The sequence below is a fragment of the Peromyscus californicus genome, unplaced genomic scaffold (genome assembly GCF_007827085.1).
Source record: "Peromyscus californicus insignis strain IS unplaced genomic scaffold, ASM782708v3 Scaffold_2__1_contigs__length_46816999, whole genome shotgun sequence".
In the NCBI taxonomy this organism is placed as follows: Eukaryota; Metazoa; Chordata; class Mammalia; order Rodentia; family Cricetidae; genus Peromyscus; species Peromyscus californicus.
In genome coordinates this window covers 12,779,439-12,795,718 of record NW_026294540.1, presented here as the reverse complement: position 1 = coordinate 12,795,718, position 16,280 = coordinate 12,779,439, and the positions used below count along the sequence as shown (strand labels likewise).

The 16,280-nt window shown below is 46.9% G+C and overlaps 1 protein-coding gene across 11 annotated transcripts in view; it reads left to right on the top strand.

Moving 5' to 3' along the window:
* Positions 1–15,848, top strand: part of Rad9b (RAD9 checkpoint clamp component B) — a 30,805-nt gene extending 14,957 nt beyond the window's left edge. For 9 of the 11 annotated variants that reach the window (XM_052755312.1, XM_052755314.1, XM_052755308.1 and 6 more), the window contains 7 exons: positions 1,131–1,237; positions 4,617–4,723; positions 4,813–4,877; positions 5,503–5,625; positions 7,243–7,471; positions 11,518–11,609; positions 15,181–15,848. In XM_052755312.1, the coding sequence (XP_052611272.1) occupies positions 1,131–1,237; positions 4,617–4,723; positions 4,813–4,877; positions 5,503–5,625; positions 7,243–7,471; positions 11,518–11,609; positions 15,181–15,259 (802 nt within the window). In that variant the 3' untranslated portion in view covers positions 15,260–15,848. The remainder of the gene's footprint in view (positions 1–1,130; positions 1,238–4,616; positions 4,724–4,812; positions 4,878–5,502; positions 5,626–7,242; positions 7,472–11,517; positions 11,610–15,180) is intronic. The other 2 variants (XM_052755306.1, XM_052755305.1) reach the window with 2 other exon arrangements.
* The last annotated feature ends 432 nt before the right edge of the window (positions 15,849–16,280 follow it).

Below are 16,280 nucleotides of genomic sequence, written 5' to 3'. Positions count from 1 at the left end.
AAGTTCAAAAGGATGGCCGAACTTGCAGTTCCTCTTTGTTTTGTTATAATGTAATTTTATTTTAAAACATTGTATTTTTTGTATATGGGAGTTTTTGTCTGCTGTGTGTCTGTGCCTCACATGCATGCCTGGTCCCCTCAGAGGGCAGAAGAGGGTGCTGATCCCCTGGAACTGGAATTACAAATGGTTGTGAGTAGCAATGTGGGTGTTGGGACTGGAACTTGGGTCCTCTGCAAGATCAGCCAGTGCTCTTAACTGCTGAGCTGTCTCTCCAGCCCCTACTATACTTTCTTTGTTTTTGTTTTTCTGAGGCAGGGTTTTAGTCCTGACTGTCCTGGAACTCACTCTGCAGGCCAGGCCAGCCTCAAACTCAGAGATCTGCCTACCTCTGCCTCCTCTTGAGTGCTAAGATTAAAGGTGTGTGCCACCACCCACCTGTCTTTATTTCTTTAATAATTCATTTATTTTTATTTCATGTGCATTTCATGTTTTGCCTGCATGTATGTCTGTTTGAAGGTGTCAGATTCCCTGGAACTGGAGTTATAGACAGTTATGAGCTGCCATGTGGGTGCTGGGAATTGAACCCAGGTCCTCTGGAAGAGCAGCCAGTGCTCTTAACCGCTGAGCTCTCTCTCCAACCCTGACACCTATCTTTTGAAACCTCATAGCCCACCCCAAGTGGCACACCTCCTCTGACAAGACCACACCACCTAATCCTTCCCAAACAGTTCCACCAACTGGGACCAAGTATTCAGATGCCTGAGACTTATGGGGCCATCTCAGTTCAAACCATCACATGGGTCTCTGGCTCAGTGGAGATCAGCTGTCTTTGAGCAGCTCCATTCACTGTCTCCTTTACAGCTATAGCCTCCCTGTCCTGCTCACACTGCAGCTTCTGCATGTTTTCCTAAGATGGCACTGCCGTCCCTCACGTCCTTCATTTCTAAGCTCTCTTAGCGGGCCTGCAAAGGCAGGTAGAATTTAAAACCACTCACGGGAAGAAAGAAGGCAGACCTTTGGAGGAAGTTTCCTAAACCCGGGCCTGTTTATTTCCAGAGTCAAGATTTGAATACCAGTAAGGTTAAAGCTCTTTTTCAAATAATGTCAATACATTTCTTCACATTTTACAGATTGCTGGCTGAGGCCATTGTTCTTCTAACGTCAAATCAAGAGGAAGTCACCTTTTCTGTTACTCCAGGGAATTTCTGCCTCAAGAGTTCGAGTGGGGAATCCCTGGGTAAGGGTGATGTCTGCCTTGTGTGAGTTCGTGTTCCTGCTTCTCATGACTCCACACCGCCCGGCAAGAGGCACTTTCTAATGAGTGGCTACAGCGGTGACTGACTAGCCACCATCTGATCTTGCTATTGGGTTTCCTCTGCTACAACACTAGCTGTGGCATGAGCCCTCTTGTGGAGGGGAAGCATCTTCTATACTTGAGACTGCACACCCCGGAACCTGGGTGAGGCGCTGCAGCACTAAGAAATATTAAAAGAGGCCGGGCAGTAGTGGCGCACACCTTTAATCCCAGCACTCGGGAGGCAGAGCCAGGCAGATCTCTGGGAGTTCGAGGCCAACCTGGTCTACAGAGCGATATCCAGGACAGGCCCCAAAGCTACACAGAGAAACCCTGTCTCGGTAAAACAAAAACAAAAACAAAAAATGGAATATTATTTAGCTCTAGAGAAAAATGAAATCACAAAATTTGAAGGAAAATGGATGGACTTAGACCATATGATATAGAGAGGTCACCCAACCACAGAGGGAAAACCACATGTTCTCCCTCATATGTAGAATCTACAGTATAACATATAGATGTACATATGTAAACAAATGTATGTGTGGATACAGCATAACATGTAGAAAGGAGAACAAGGAAGGGTGACATCAAGGTGATGAGGAAGGCTAGAATGCAGGAAAAGGACATAAGTCGTGAAAGAGGATCTAGAGCTAATTGTTTTTCTAGTTACCTTTGTGACTTTGTTTGTCTCTTGTGGGTAAGTGCATTAAGCGTAATTGATAGTGAAAGTATAAAGTGCAGAGTGAATGAAGCATCTCACCTTCAGAAGGGCCATGCTCACTGGGTAAAAGTTCATTGTCCTCAAGGGGCAGTGGTGGCACACACCTTTAATCCCAGCCCTCAGGAGGCAGAGGCAGGTGGATCTCGAGGCCAGCCTGGTCTACAGAGTGAGTTACAGGACAGCCAGGATCATGTGATTAAATTGCTAGCAATCCCCAGAATCAGCTTAATGATCAAAGGAATTTATTTGGGGGTAAACTCACAACCACAGGAGATTTATCATAGGGCCCTGAAAAGCTGAGCTATGTCCCACGCTGAACGGCTTGATCCAAGATCTCAGCATCCAAAACCACAAGGTAGCCAAGAGAAGGCATACATACATGTCTTAAGGGTCCCCAGGGGCAGATACCTCAAAGTCATAGGCAAATACAACAGCTACAGCTGCCTCACTAGGGATGATGCTTCAGGGCATGGCTCCAACAGCTACCCACTACAGCCTGGGTACACAGGGAAACTGTCTCGAAAAGCAAGCAAACAAAAAAGTTCATTGTGAAGGAAGGACTTTGAGTCTGGGCAAGTCCCTCATCATTCTTTTGAAGAAGCAGCTTTATTATGATATACCACACATCTACAATAGATCATTTCAAGTAGTCACTTAGTATACCTGTAGATGTACAGCCATTATAATTAAAATAGTCCACCCCCATCTCAGCCCTAGGGCTTGCTACTGTCTGTCTCTGTGGGTTGTCCAGACTGGACATTTCAGAGACATGACATCATAACGTGTTCCTTTTCGTGTCTGCACTCTCACATTCAGCAGGCTTTTTAGGTTTTTGTACTGTCATCTTTACTTCATTTCTTTTCATCATTTACTAATATTCCCTTACATGGATGTGGTACATTTTCTATATCCATTGGCCATTTGATGAATCTTTCGGTGGTTTCAGTTTGTGACTTAGGAATTATGCTGCCATGAATAGCCATATACAAGCCTGTGTGTAGACATCTGTTTTCTCTTGGACATAGATTTAGGAGTAAAATTGCTGAGTCATATCATAACTTTCCATTTAGCCTTGTGGAAATGGCCAGATGTTTTCCAGTGGTGGAAATACCAACCATTTTATTACCCCCAAGCAGTGATGAGGTTCAGGTTTCTCCACTCCCTTGACAATACTTGCTATCGGCCATCTTTGGAGTTTGGTGGGTATGAAGTAGCTTCCAGTTGTGGGTTTGATTTGTTTCCTGAATGTAATGATGTCCAGCTTCCTAGGGGACTGTTGTCACCATATATCTTTGGAGAACTGTCTGTTCAGACTCGTGCCCTCTTCCCTGGGATAATGTCATCCAGTTACTCTACCAGCCCTTTAGCACATATATGAATGGCAGATACTTTCTCCAATTCTATAAGAAGGCATTTTCTTTTTTCTCATTTATCCTGAGGAATCTGTGTAACGGGCCTTGTCTTGAACCTGTGACCCTCCTGAGAGCTAGGATAATGTGGTTTGTCACCAGTGCTCCCCTCCTTCTACTGTCTTCTTCCTCCTTGGCCTCTTTTTCCTGTGCTGGGTATTGAACCCATGCCTCACACATGGTGGGCAAGCACTCCACCACCGGTCTCCAGGTCCTCCCGCCCCTCTCTTTTTTGAGACAGGGTCTCACATTAGCTCAGCCTGGCTTAGAACTCACTGAGTGGCTTAACTCACTGGCCTTGAACTGGTGGTAGTCCCCCTGCCTCAGCCTTCTAGATGCTAGATTATAGGTATGATGGCTTCTAGCTATATTTTTAGCTTTTATTTTGAGACAAGGGCTAAGTTGCTAAGTTGGCCTTGAACCCTAAGTTCACCTTTTAAGCCATATTTTTCTAAATTAGTCTGATTACCTTTTATCTTTTAATTCATTTTTATAAATTTTTTGAGAGGTTTTAAATTTTTAACATTTTAAAACAACATGGGCTATAGTTCACTACTAAACTATAACTTGTTTTTACATGTGAACTATATTATAGTAGTCCCTGTAAGAATTAGCTTTACGATGTATAGCACCCCAGGCCTGTAATTCCAGCACTTGGGAGATGGAGGCAGGGAGGGTTAGGAGTTCAAAGCCACCTTTGGTCACATAATGATTTTGAAGCCAACCTGGGCTACATGAGACCCTGCCTCACTAAAAACTTAAAAAAAGGTTTGTTGTTACAGTATTCTGGTTATTTATTGCTGACAGAAAGCCATCCCAAAACACAGTAACTGGGACAGTCCTTTCTTACCCCTCAGGACTCTGCAGGCTATTTAGACTCAGCTGGGCAGTTGCCACTTGAGGCCTCCTGAAGCTGTGGTTAGACAATGTGAAGCTGGAAGCATCTGAAAACCTAAAGGCCGCACACAGGGCAGCCGCTGGGACTGGCCTGCTATGGGCGTGGCTGAGCCTTGCCTTTCCCTGATTAGACCAGGCTACCCAGATTCGTGGGGCAGGGTGCCTTAAACCTCACCTTGAAAGAAGAGCATAGGCTCCCTGGCTATGATTAACTCACAAACTACATGTTTGTGCTAAACGTTAGCACATGCCTCTCGTCCAGTTTTAACCTTTCTTTCCCTACGTCAAACAGATTTAAGCAGTTCTGTGTACAGTGAGATGTCTTTCGGCCCAGAAGAGTTTGACTTTTTTCAAGTTGGACTTGATACCGAAATAACATTTTGCTTTAAAGAACTAAAGGTAAGCAAATGCTTCTGCTGAAGTCAAACTCGAGTTTTCCGTAGTACTTGTAAAGGAATGATTCCCACTTTCTCCTCCTCTCCCTGCAGGGGATCCTCACCTTTTCAGAAGTGATGCACACTCCCATAGCCATCTACTTTGACTTTCCTGGGAAGTAGGTCCTCAAGAACTCTGTATCTTTCCTTTTGTCACCAAAACAAATGGAGCATGGTGAAGTTGATGTCACACCCCAGGACTTTTTCAACTTTACTAGCAACATTTATCAAACGAAAAGTTTAAAAGATGCTATAACATGGTGCTTTAAAATTGGTAATTGGACCAGATGTGGTAGCACATGCTGCAGTCCTGGCATGTGGGAGGTGGAGACAGTGGAATCAGGAGTTCAAGGTCAGCTTTGGCTACACAGTGAGTCTGAGGCCAGCAAGTGCTATGGGACCTTGTCTCAAGGAAACAAACATTAGTAATTTGGTACTTTGACCAAGAATGTTAATTCTTCTGCAATGTGAAACATTTGACTGCTCCTGACAAAATTGTCTAATTAGGAAATTATACATTGCTCAAACACGTGAGCTCTGTGTAAGCCTTTAATGTAGTTCAGAACTAAAATTGAATCAGATCGGTTCCCTGTGGTCGCTAAGTGCTTCCCAGCTCTCAGGACTACTGACCTGTGCAAACATGGACGGAGCACCTGCTGTCTTTATCCCTTAGCTGGTGGAATTTGCTGATGTGTTCCTAACACTGTCAGAAATGAGCATGGTTTGTGCTGATTGTCCTTCTAGACCGGTTGTTTTGAGTATTGACGACATGCTCTTGGAGGCGAACTTTATCTTGGCCACGTTAGCGGATCAGCCAAGCAGAGTGTCTTCACCACAGTCACTGTGTCTTTCCCAGGCACAAAGAAGGTGAGGCTGGCAGCTTTCTCTTTCTTTTTTAAAATTTGGAGGATGGCGCGTATGCTGCCACACATCTATGAGATCAGAGGATGGCTCTGTGTCAGTCCCTGCCTTCCACTGTGCTTCGTTCACACAAGGTAGTTTGCCATTCAAAGTTGGCCTGTGAACTGGACATTCTCCTGTCCCTGACATAAGAGCACTGGGGTTGCAGATGCACACTACTGAGTCCAGCTTTAAACAGGTTCTCAGGGGCCAAGCTCAGGGCCTCCCACTTCTGTAGTAAGGGCTTTACCCTTCATGTTGAAATAAGTGAACGAACCATTGGATCAGAGTTTTCTTTTGAGACAGGGTCTCTACATAGCCCTGCTGTCCTAGAACTCAATATGTAGACTAGTTGGCCTTGAACTCTCAGAGATCCACCTGCCTGTGCCTCCCCAGTGCTAGGATTAAAGGTGTATGTTACCACAACTGGCTCATAGTTAGCTTTTTAAAGACTGAAGTTGCCGGGCGGTGGTGGCGCACGCCATTAATCCCAGCACTCAGGAGGCAGAGGCAGGCGGATCTCTGTGAGTTCGAGGCCAGCCTGGGCTACAGAGCGAGATCCAGGACAGGCGCAAAGCTGCACAGAGAAACCCTGTCTCGAAAAACCAAAAAAAAAAAAAACAAAAAGATTGAAGTCATACATAGGCCATATGTCATTTTAAATCCTATTCTCTCCATGACATACATATTACAGACGTGTTCTAGTGTCATGATTTATGATTCGAAAACACGCATTTTCATGACTTTATAAAACTTGATTCAGGGGCTGGAGAGATGGCTCAGAGGTTAAGAGCACTGGGTGTTCTTCCAGAGGTCCTGAGTTCAATTCCTGGCACCCACATGGTGGCTCACAACCATCTGAAATGAGATATGGTGTCCTCTTCTGGCATGAAGGCAGAACACTGTATACATAATAAATAAATCTTAAAAACAAACAAAACAAAACAACAAAAAAACCCATGACCACAGCAACTTCTAAAAGAGTGTTTAATTGGGCTTATAGTTTCCAAGAGTTAGAGTCCATGACGGTTGGCAGCAGGAACAGCTGAGAGCTCACATCTTGATCCACAAGCAGGAAGCAGAGAGTACACTGGGGACGGTGAGAGTCTTTTAAAGCCTCAAGCCCACCCCTGTGACACACCAACCCCAACAGGGCACCACCTCCTAATCCTTCCCAAACAGTTCTACCAACTGAGGAGCAAGCACTTGAACAGATGAGCCAATGGGGGCTGTTGTCATTCAAACCACCACAGACAGGTCAGCACAATCCAGGCATTTCTCAATGACTGTACACATTAACCTTACCTTTCAACAAGTACTTCTGTTACCAGACTGCTTAATCCACAGCTCTCATCATCATCTCCCGTGCTCTCTTAGTTACATAAAAATGTATTTCCATGCCTTTAATCCCAGCACTCGGGAGGTAGAGGCAGGCGGATCTTTGTGAGTTCAAGGCCAGCCTGGTCTACACAGCGAGATCCAGGAAAGGCGCAAAGCTACACAGAGAAACCCTGTCTCGAAAAACCAAAAAAAAAAATGTATTTCCCACTAAACAGCTCCATCTAATCCGTCTTAATACCCCAGGCCAGACGCCACACAGTCAAGTGCCCAGGGGTGTAAAAGCCAAGCCAGCCAGGCCCCAGAGAGCATCTCCCGAGCAGCACCCAAAAGGCTGTTTCCCAAGGAGCCTCCGGACAGCAGCTCTGCCACAGAGACCAAGAGAGCGAGCGCCAGTCAGGACGACATCTCTGAAGTGCCTGAAAGTGTTGTCAGTGACATGGAGGAAGGACCAAGCCCTTCACACCTCAGGAAGGTAGGAGAGTGGTGCTGAGCGGTCAGGTCAGCCCGCTTCTCAGCATCCATCTGGACAGACCCAGTCAGGCCACCTGTTTCGTGAAGATGCTCTTTCAAGTATAGTATATACTTTGAGGAAATTCACCCCTCTACCCTCCTCTCCCTCCACCCTCCCCTCCTTCCTGCTAGTCTCCTTTCCTCTAGTTTCTCCTCTGCTTTCACACCTGTGTGTGTCAGATAGGATCATATATGTGGTGTAATGTATCTGCATATATGTGACCCACAGGGAAAACATGCAGTCCTTACTTCCCTGATGATGATGACCTCCATTTGCACCCACTGTCTAGCAGATTACATCATTTCATTCTTCTCTATGGCTGAATAAAATTCCATTGCATAGATATACCACGCTTCCTTTATCCACTATCTGATGATGGACAGCCAGGCTGACTATAGAAGATGGCTGTCGGAGAACAGCGCAATAAAATGGATGTGCAGGTGTCTCCTGGGGCTTGTTAAAGGTCCTATGGTTATACACTCACAAGTACCTCGGAGTGATATGGCTGGGGTGTCATATGGTGACAGAAATTTCTAGGGCTTATGTTGTTTTGGAGAGAGTCTAATGTAGCCCAGGCTAGCTTTGAGCTCCTTACATAGCCAAGGATGGCCTTAAACTTGTGATACTTGTGTCTCTCCCTCCCAAGTGCTAGGATTACAGGCATATGCCACCATACCTGGCTCTTTTTGGTGTTCAGTCTCTTGTAGTCCACACTGGCCTTGAACTGTGTACTCAAGGACAGCCTTGAAGTCCTGATCCTCCTGACTTGCCTCCCAAGTACTAATCACAAGTGTGCCACCATGCTTAAAGCATAAAATGTTCACATTTCTGAGGAATGTACTGATTTCCTTAAGGCATGGATTAATTTACATTTCTACCAGCAATGTATAAGAGTTCCTATTTCCTAACATTCCTGCTGACGTTTATTTGTGAGTTTTCTTTTGGTTTTAGATTTATGTGGATGTGTGTGCCTGAGTGTATGTATGTGCACCAATGTGTTCAGTGTCCATGGAGGTGAGAAGATGATATCAGCTCCCCTGCAGCAGGAGTAACAGGTTCTGAAAACTGAATCTGTGTTCTCTCTGTAAGAGCAACAAGTACTCTTAACCACTGAGCACCCCCTCCAGCCCCCGAGGTTTCTGTTTTGTTTTCACGTGTATGTGTGTTGTGCACACATGTATGCATGTACATGTAGAGGACATGTCAGAGGACAGCTTGCAGGAGTCAGTTCTCTCCTTCTACCATGTGGGTTCTGGGCGTCGCACTGGTTCATCAGGCCTGGCAGTCAACTGCCTTTACCTGCTGAGCCAGCTTGCCAGCCCTCTTGTTTGGTTTGGAGATACATACATATATATTAATTCTTTATACATTGTAGATCCTGACCCTGACAGAGGCATAGTTAGCAGAGATTTTATCCCAGTCTGCAGGCTGTTCCCTCACTGTTCCTGCTGCTGTGCAGGGCTTCTTAACTTCATGCAGTACCAGCAGTCAGTTCTTAGTACTCTTACCCCAACTACTGCAGTCCCTTTCACAAAGTCCTTGGCTGTTCCTGGAACTGCTTCATCTGTGTTCTCTTCTAATTTCAGTTTCCATTTACATTAAGGCCTTTGATCATCGTATTTTCAACTGAAGTTTGTAATGTGTGCGCACACACACACAGCACGTGAGTGGTCTGAGAACAACTTGCTGGTCGATTCTCTCCTTCTACTCTGTGGGTCCCTGGGACTGAATCAGAGTCATTAGCTCGGCAGCAAGTGAATGTACCCACTGCACATTGGTGGACTTACCAATTTCAAACAGTATTGTGTATGTGTGGTATTGTATCTGTTGTGTGGTGTGCATGCCTGTGCATGTAACTACACATGTGGACACATGGAAGCTCAAAATCGATTCTGGGTGACTTTTTTAATTAAAAACATATTAGTGGGGGCTGGGGAGATGGCTAAGTGATTAAATATGCCTGATGCTCTTGTAAAGAGTTTGGTTCCAGGCACCCAAGTTGCGTAGCTCACAACTGCCTGTAACTCCAGCACCAGGGGCTCCTACACCCTCTTCTAGCCTCCACAGTAACTTGCATGTGTGAGCATACACACACCTTTTGAAAAAAGAATTGCTGTGTGTTCTCTCTGTACTTTTCCTCCGCGCGGTCTGTCTCTGCATCTCTTTGGTTCGCTCTCTCTCTCTCTCTCTCTCTCTCTCTCCCCTAATAAAGCTCTAAAAAGGTTAAAAAAAAAAAGAATCAGCAACTTTAAAGTTACATGTGTGTGCGCACATGCCCACACTGCATCCTTCACTATCTATATGGGGGCTGGGATCCAGCTTTGCCCAGCACCATTTCACTGGCCATCCTTCTTTATTCTTTGAGACACGGTCTCTCAGTGAATCTGTAGTTCATTCCTTCAGCTAGGCTGACTGAGCAGTGAGGTCCAGGGATTGGCCTGTCACCACCCCAGCCCTTGGGTAAGACAGGTGACAGTGACAGATTCTTACACTGGTGCTGGGGTCCAAACTCAGGTTCTCAGGCGTGTGCACCAAACATGCACTTTGTTTTCTAACAAGCGAGCAGCTGCACACATCTCCTACACAAATACTGTTCCCAGCTGCTCTCTGCACTTAACACGTCCTGGGAACACCGCTTTCTGCACAGCCGCTGTGACGTCTGCCCTGTGTGTTAACTCAACCGCTCTACGGGGCCATTTATAGTCCCCCAGTATTCTGTAATTACAAAAGCTGTTACAAGCATTTGGGAGGCAGAGGCAGGAGGATCTCTTTGAGTTCAAGGCCAGTCTGGTCTACACATAGTGAGTTCCAGGCCAACAAGGGTGTTTGTTTGTTTGGTTTTTTTAAATAATTTATTTTTGTTTTTATGTGCATTGGTGTTTTGCCTGCATGTATGTCTGTGTGAGGGTGTCAGGTCCCCTGGAACTGGAGTTAGAGTTATGAGCTGTCATGTCGGTGCTGGGAATTGGACCTGGGTCCTCTGGAAGAGCAGTCAGTGCTCTTAACCACTGAGCCATCTCTCCAGCCCCAAGGGTATTTTTTGAGACCTTGTCTTAAAATAATAAACCAGTCAGTGGTGGCACAAGCCTTTAATCCCAGCAATCAGGAGGCAGAAGCAGGTGGATCTCCATGAGTTTGAGGCCACCCTGGTCTACAGAGTGAGTTCCAGAACATCCAGGGCTGTTTGTTACACAGAGAAACCCTGTATCAAAAAAACAAAACAAAACAAAAAACCCCAAATAAATAAACAAGTAAATAAAATAAAAAGCTTTAAGAACAAATTGGGTCACACATGCATCTCTTGTTAGAAGTTCGGCCTTGCCGGGTAGTGGTGGCACATACCTTTAATCCCAGCACTTGGGAGGCAGAGTTCTAGGACAGCCAGGGCTACACAGAGAAACCTTGTCTTGAAATCTGCCCCCTCCCCTCCCCACCACCACACACAAAAAGTGTGACATTAGGGTAAATTCTTCCTAAGTGTGATAACTGACCCAAGTGTGTAGAGGTTTTCTTTGAGGTCCTGTCTGCTTACTGTAGCAGTCAAGGGAGTGACAGGTTTCTCCAAGTCTACAGACAGCATGTGATGCCAAACTTGGAAAAGAAATCATTGCCAAATTTATAGTTCAAACTTTTTTGTTTGCTTTTAAAAGGTTTTATATATGTGTTAGCCTGTTTAAGTGTGTGTGCCACATGTATACCTGGTGCTCACAGAGGTCGAGGTGGATCTCTTGGAACTGGAGTTACTGATGGTTGTAAGCCCCTATGTAAGTGCTGGGAACCAAATCTGCATTCTCTGCAAGAGTAGCTGGTGCTCTTAACTACAGTCAGCTCTCTAGCTCAGTTTTTTATTTATTTTTGAGTTAGGGTCTCTCTACATATCCCTTGCTGTCCTGGAACTCGCTATATAGACCAGACTGGCCTCAGACCCACAAACCCACCTGCTCCTTAGTTCTGGGACTAAAGACCGTTTGTTTTTATGTGTATGTGTGTCTGCCACATGTATGCAGTACCCAGAAATCAGAAGAGTTGTCAGATCCTGTGGAACTGGAGTTACAGGCAGTTGTGAGCCACCCAGCTTGTGTGAAGACGGGAACAGAACGTAGGTTGCAAGTCTCCACTCTCTCTCCACATGGTTTCAGTTTGCATTTCTCTGATTGTGAGTGAAGTCAAATAGCTTCTGGGAACTGAACTTGGGTCTTGAGAAGAACAGAAACGCTCTTACTAGCTGCACAATCTACAGCCCTGTTCCCTCTGTGTGCTCACTGGACACACAGGCTCATTAAGCCACTATCCGTGATGTTCGGTGCGCCCACCTACACATCTTATATTGGTTTTTGTTGTTGTTAGGTTTTTTTTTTTTTTTGCCATGCAAAGCATTTTTTCCTTTACATAGTAAATTTTTTTTTTTTTTTAATTTCAAATGATTTTGAGTCAATTAGAAAGCTTTCCTACACGGGTTAAGAAATCCACCCCTTTCCTCTTTGTTTACTCACTGAGCCATCTGGAGTCTGTCTTCGTGCATGCTGTAAATTATGTGTCTAACTTTGTCTTTCCAGAATGGCTATGCAGCTACCCTTTAAACCTTTAAAATTACAGCCTGCTCTTGCCTGGGCTCCAGGGCCTCCCTTGCCGTGTCAGAAACCTGGTACACTTGTGCCAGTGTCTGGACTTGCTGTGGCCCACCCGAAAGTCCCCTCTGCCTTCACTGCCTCCATCAGTGGCCTCTAGGGTGGTGGCCTGGTGGCTTTTTGCAGACTTATCCTTTTCTACTCTTGAACATTTACTTGTGATTTAAACTTCAGTAACAGCTCACCCATCTCCAAACAAAATGCCTGTTGGTATCTGAACTACTTCACACTTCTATTACCTTAGGCAAAGCACCGTTATGCTGTTCACTTATCCACCCGTAACCAAGCAATGGTTTTCTCTTTAAGCCCACTTGTGTCTTTGAGGGCTCTTTTAGAATTCAGACTTTAAAAAGTGATTTGTTTTTCATTTGTTTTTCTTGAGACAGTGTCTCATGTTGCCCAGATTTGCCTCAAATTTCCCTCGCAGCTGAGGATAGACCCCTTGTCTATATCTCCCAAGGGCTAGGATGCACTACCACACCCAGCTTGTTCCTGAGGGAGGTAGTATAGTGAAGACAAGGTCTCACTATGTAGCCCAGATGAAAACTCCCAGTCCTCATGCCTCAGCCTTCTGAGTGCTAGGAGTTAAGTGGGCAGCAGCACATCTAGCTTCTTCATAGGGGTTTGCGTATCTACTGTGAAGGTATTCCTGGCTGGGGACGGAGCCCGTGCTAGGAATTCCAGCACTTGCGAGGGTGAGGCAGGAAGATTGTGAGTTCCAGGCCAACCAGCCAACTTTAGAGATTCTGTCTCTAAATAAATGGTGAAAGGGGTGGGGGATGGGGCAATAGAGTGCTTGCTTAGGATGCCCAGGGTTCTGGGTTTGATTGTCAGCATTGTATGAGCCTAGTGTGGTGGTGCACACAGTCTGAGGCCAGCTTGGGCTACATGACTATTGCATGACAATAGCAAGTGACAGTAGATGTTTTCTCTACTGGTGTGCACTGACTGCAAACATTTGTGTGCACAGCTATTCTGTGTGTTGACTCTCTCTCCTCTTCTGGCTCTTGTTGGGTCCCCCCAGCGTAGTCACGACAGACAGAAACGGCCTGATTTCCTCCTTAGGGCCAGTCGTTGATTCATTCTCCTGTGCACCGACCCTCCTGAGTTGCAGCCAGAGGCAGGCATCCTGCTTCCTCCCTATCCCGGAGAAGGTGTGGTGCAAGTACTGTCTTTTGTTTGGTTTTGAGACAGGGTTTCTCTGTGTAGTTTTGGAGCCTGTCCTGGATCTCGCTCTGTAGACCAGGCTGCCCTCGAACTCACAGAGATCGGCCTGGCTCTGCCTCCCGAGTGCTTTCTTAATGTGTGTGTAGTGTGTCCATGGAGGACTGAAGGTGTTGGGGTTACAGGCAGTTGTGAGCCTGTCCAACACAGGTCCTGGGAACTGAACTCAGGTCCTATGAAAGAGAAGCAAACACTTAACTGCTGAGCCATCTCTTCAGCTCTTCTTACTGTTTTTGTTCATGCCTCTGTGCCTCAAGCTCACACTGTGACCTAGGGCCAGGCGTCTCTCACCTTTGCTTTGTGGTGCCGAAGCTGGAACCCAGGTCGCTGGCACGTTAGCAGAGTGCTCTATCACTGAGCCCAGCCTTCTTCCCTGTGTGTGTGCGTGGTTCCTCCTTGACGGAGGAAGGGGGGTTAGCCAGCCAGAGGTTTTTGGCTTTTTTTTGTTTGTTTTGTTTTTGGTTTTGGTTTTTTTGTGGTTTTTCGAGACATGGTCTCTCTTTGTAGCTCTGTCCTGGAACTTGCTCTGTAGACCAGGCTGGCCTTGAACTCAGAGATCCACCTGCCTCTGCCTCCTGAGTGCTAGGATTAGAGGTGTGTGCCACCATGCCTGGCAACCAGCCACAGATTTTAAGACCAGGTAGACATCAAGAACAAGGGCAGGGGGCAAACAGCACTCAGCCCAAGCCTGAGGCAAATCAGGCAATGCTCAAACACCACGATAAGCCTGCACTTTGTGGCGGGCCGCAGAGACTGCCACGACATTACTGAGAGCTCCTGCACAGGGCCAAACACCCGACAGAAGGCTGCTTGGGTCATCTGTAGCCTCAGGACCTTGACCTTAGCCGAGCAATAGAGACTGCCTCCAGCTGAGCTCAAGGCAGCTGCTACTCTTTAGCAGGTGACCAGACTTCACTGCAGGAACAGGACAACGGTCCTCTCTAGTTCCAAAGGTCACAGCGTGAAATATTCTCACAGGGCCAAGCATCAGGGTGTCACTTAGCCTGCCCCTTCAGGAGCTTCTGCCATGGCCAGAGTCTGGCACCTTCCTCCACTCTTAGGCCCGTAGTCCCGATCCATCTCCCCAGCCAGGCAGTCAAGTGTTTACCCATCTGGCTGGTAACATCAGCTGAGCAACCTGATTTCATCACTGCCTACCTGTGTGGTGGGGGCTCAGCGTTAGCCCACGGTGGGGCTATTGTCCTGCTCACCACAGCTAAGCTGGGGCTCACTAGCATGAGAGGTCAGAAGCTGCTGCTGTCACACTTGCAGAAGGCACCTTCTCTCCAGCCTGTCTCATGTCTTCTGCTATGGTGGCTGCTTCAGGCATGGGGCTCATTTCTGGGAGGTGCCGAGGTCGGAAGCTTAAGACAGGGTGGGGAGGAGCATGAGGAGACTTCCTGAGTACAGGCAGGTCTGTGACAGAGAAGCTCCCCTTCAACAGAGCAGCAGGGCCTGGGTGGGGGTGGGAGGTCGGCTTCAGCCTGTAAGGCAGGGCAGATGCGGGGTCAGGAGTGGAGGGAGACAGCTAGTCACCCCCTTTGCCTGCAGAGACTCCTTGCCTTTCCCAGCCCTGGGGGACATTTCTGTAGCTCCAGGAAAGGTCACAGTGGACCACCATTCACAAAGGTCCTGGCTTGGGCTGCTGACGTCAGAAGAGGCTCTTGCTCTAGAGAGTTCAGTTGATAATGGTGTCCATGAGTCATCACCATCAAAGACAGCGGCAGCACCTGACCCCATTCCCAAAGCTTCAGGGGAGCCTTTAGTGAGCAGGCTTTGTCTTCAGAATCAACTGCAAGCTTTTGTTTTCCCTTCCAGTTTTCCTGCATGTTCTTTGGAGCAGTTTCTTCTGAGCAGCAAGAACACGCCAGCCACCCTTTGGACAGCCTGGCAATAGCAAGTGACAGTGAAGAGGACATGAGGGGATGAGTGTCCACAGCCTGACGCTCAGAGACAGCTGCACCGGGTGCTGAGCCCTGGCTCCTTGAAGGCCAAGGGAGAATGGAGCAGACACTGTTCCCGGGCTTTCCTAATATCACTATGCACTACAAATCCATTGTGCCACTTGGGGACAGAGCTGGGCACAGGAATGAACATATCAAGGTTCTTTGTTTTGCTTTTTTGAGACAGGGTTTCTCTGTGTAGTTTTGGTGCCTGTCCTGGATCTTGCTCTGTAGACCAGGCTGGCCTCGAACTCACAGATCTGCCTGGCTCTGTCTCCTGAGTGCTGGGATTAAAGGCGTGCGCCACCGTCACCTGGCCATATCAAGGTTCCTAGACACCGTTTACCCTGCAGTCTTGCCACGTCCTCTGCCTGTCCCTAAAGGCAGACTTTCCTCAGCACCTCGGTGGCAGGGGGCATTTCTCAGGAGCCTCTAGGACTCTTCTGTTCGTGACTGAGGACAACAGACATACAGTCCCTTCTTAGGCAATGACCTGGCAGTTTCTGTTCACTGTAGGTTATGAATAAAGAAATCTACAGTTAATCTTTCACTCTGTGGTCATTTTATATATTATACAGTTTCATATCCCAGGCTTCATTTGCTCTGGTTCCTGCACGATACGCAGTGGGATGTAGAAAGCATGTAGTGGAGCCAAGTATGTCTGAGTCATCCCCAGACGCAGCAGCCCAAGCTCAGACTGCAGTGGAATGAGGGAGGGGGGAGACAAATGCCTGTCCATTGCCCCTCTCAGATCGAGCTGTTTACCTGCACAAACACAATGTTATGTAACACCTCACACTGTGTGACTCTCTCCCCCAAACCTGTTTACAGTCAATTACAAGCCGACAAAGGAGCCTTTGGTAACATTGCTAAGTTTTCGGAAAACCATCAAACCATAGGAAATGTCGACCAGCAGGCCACTGTACTTCAGACTCTGAGAAATTGGAAGTGCTGCCTAAGTGGATTAGCGTGCTT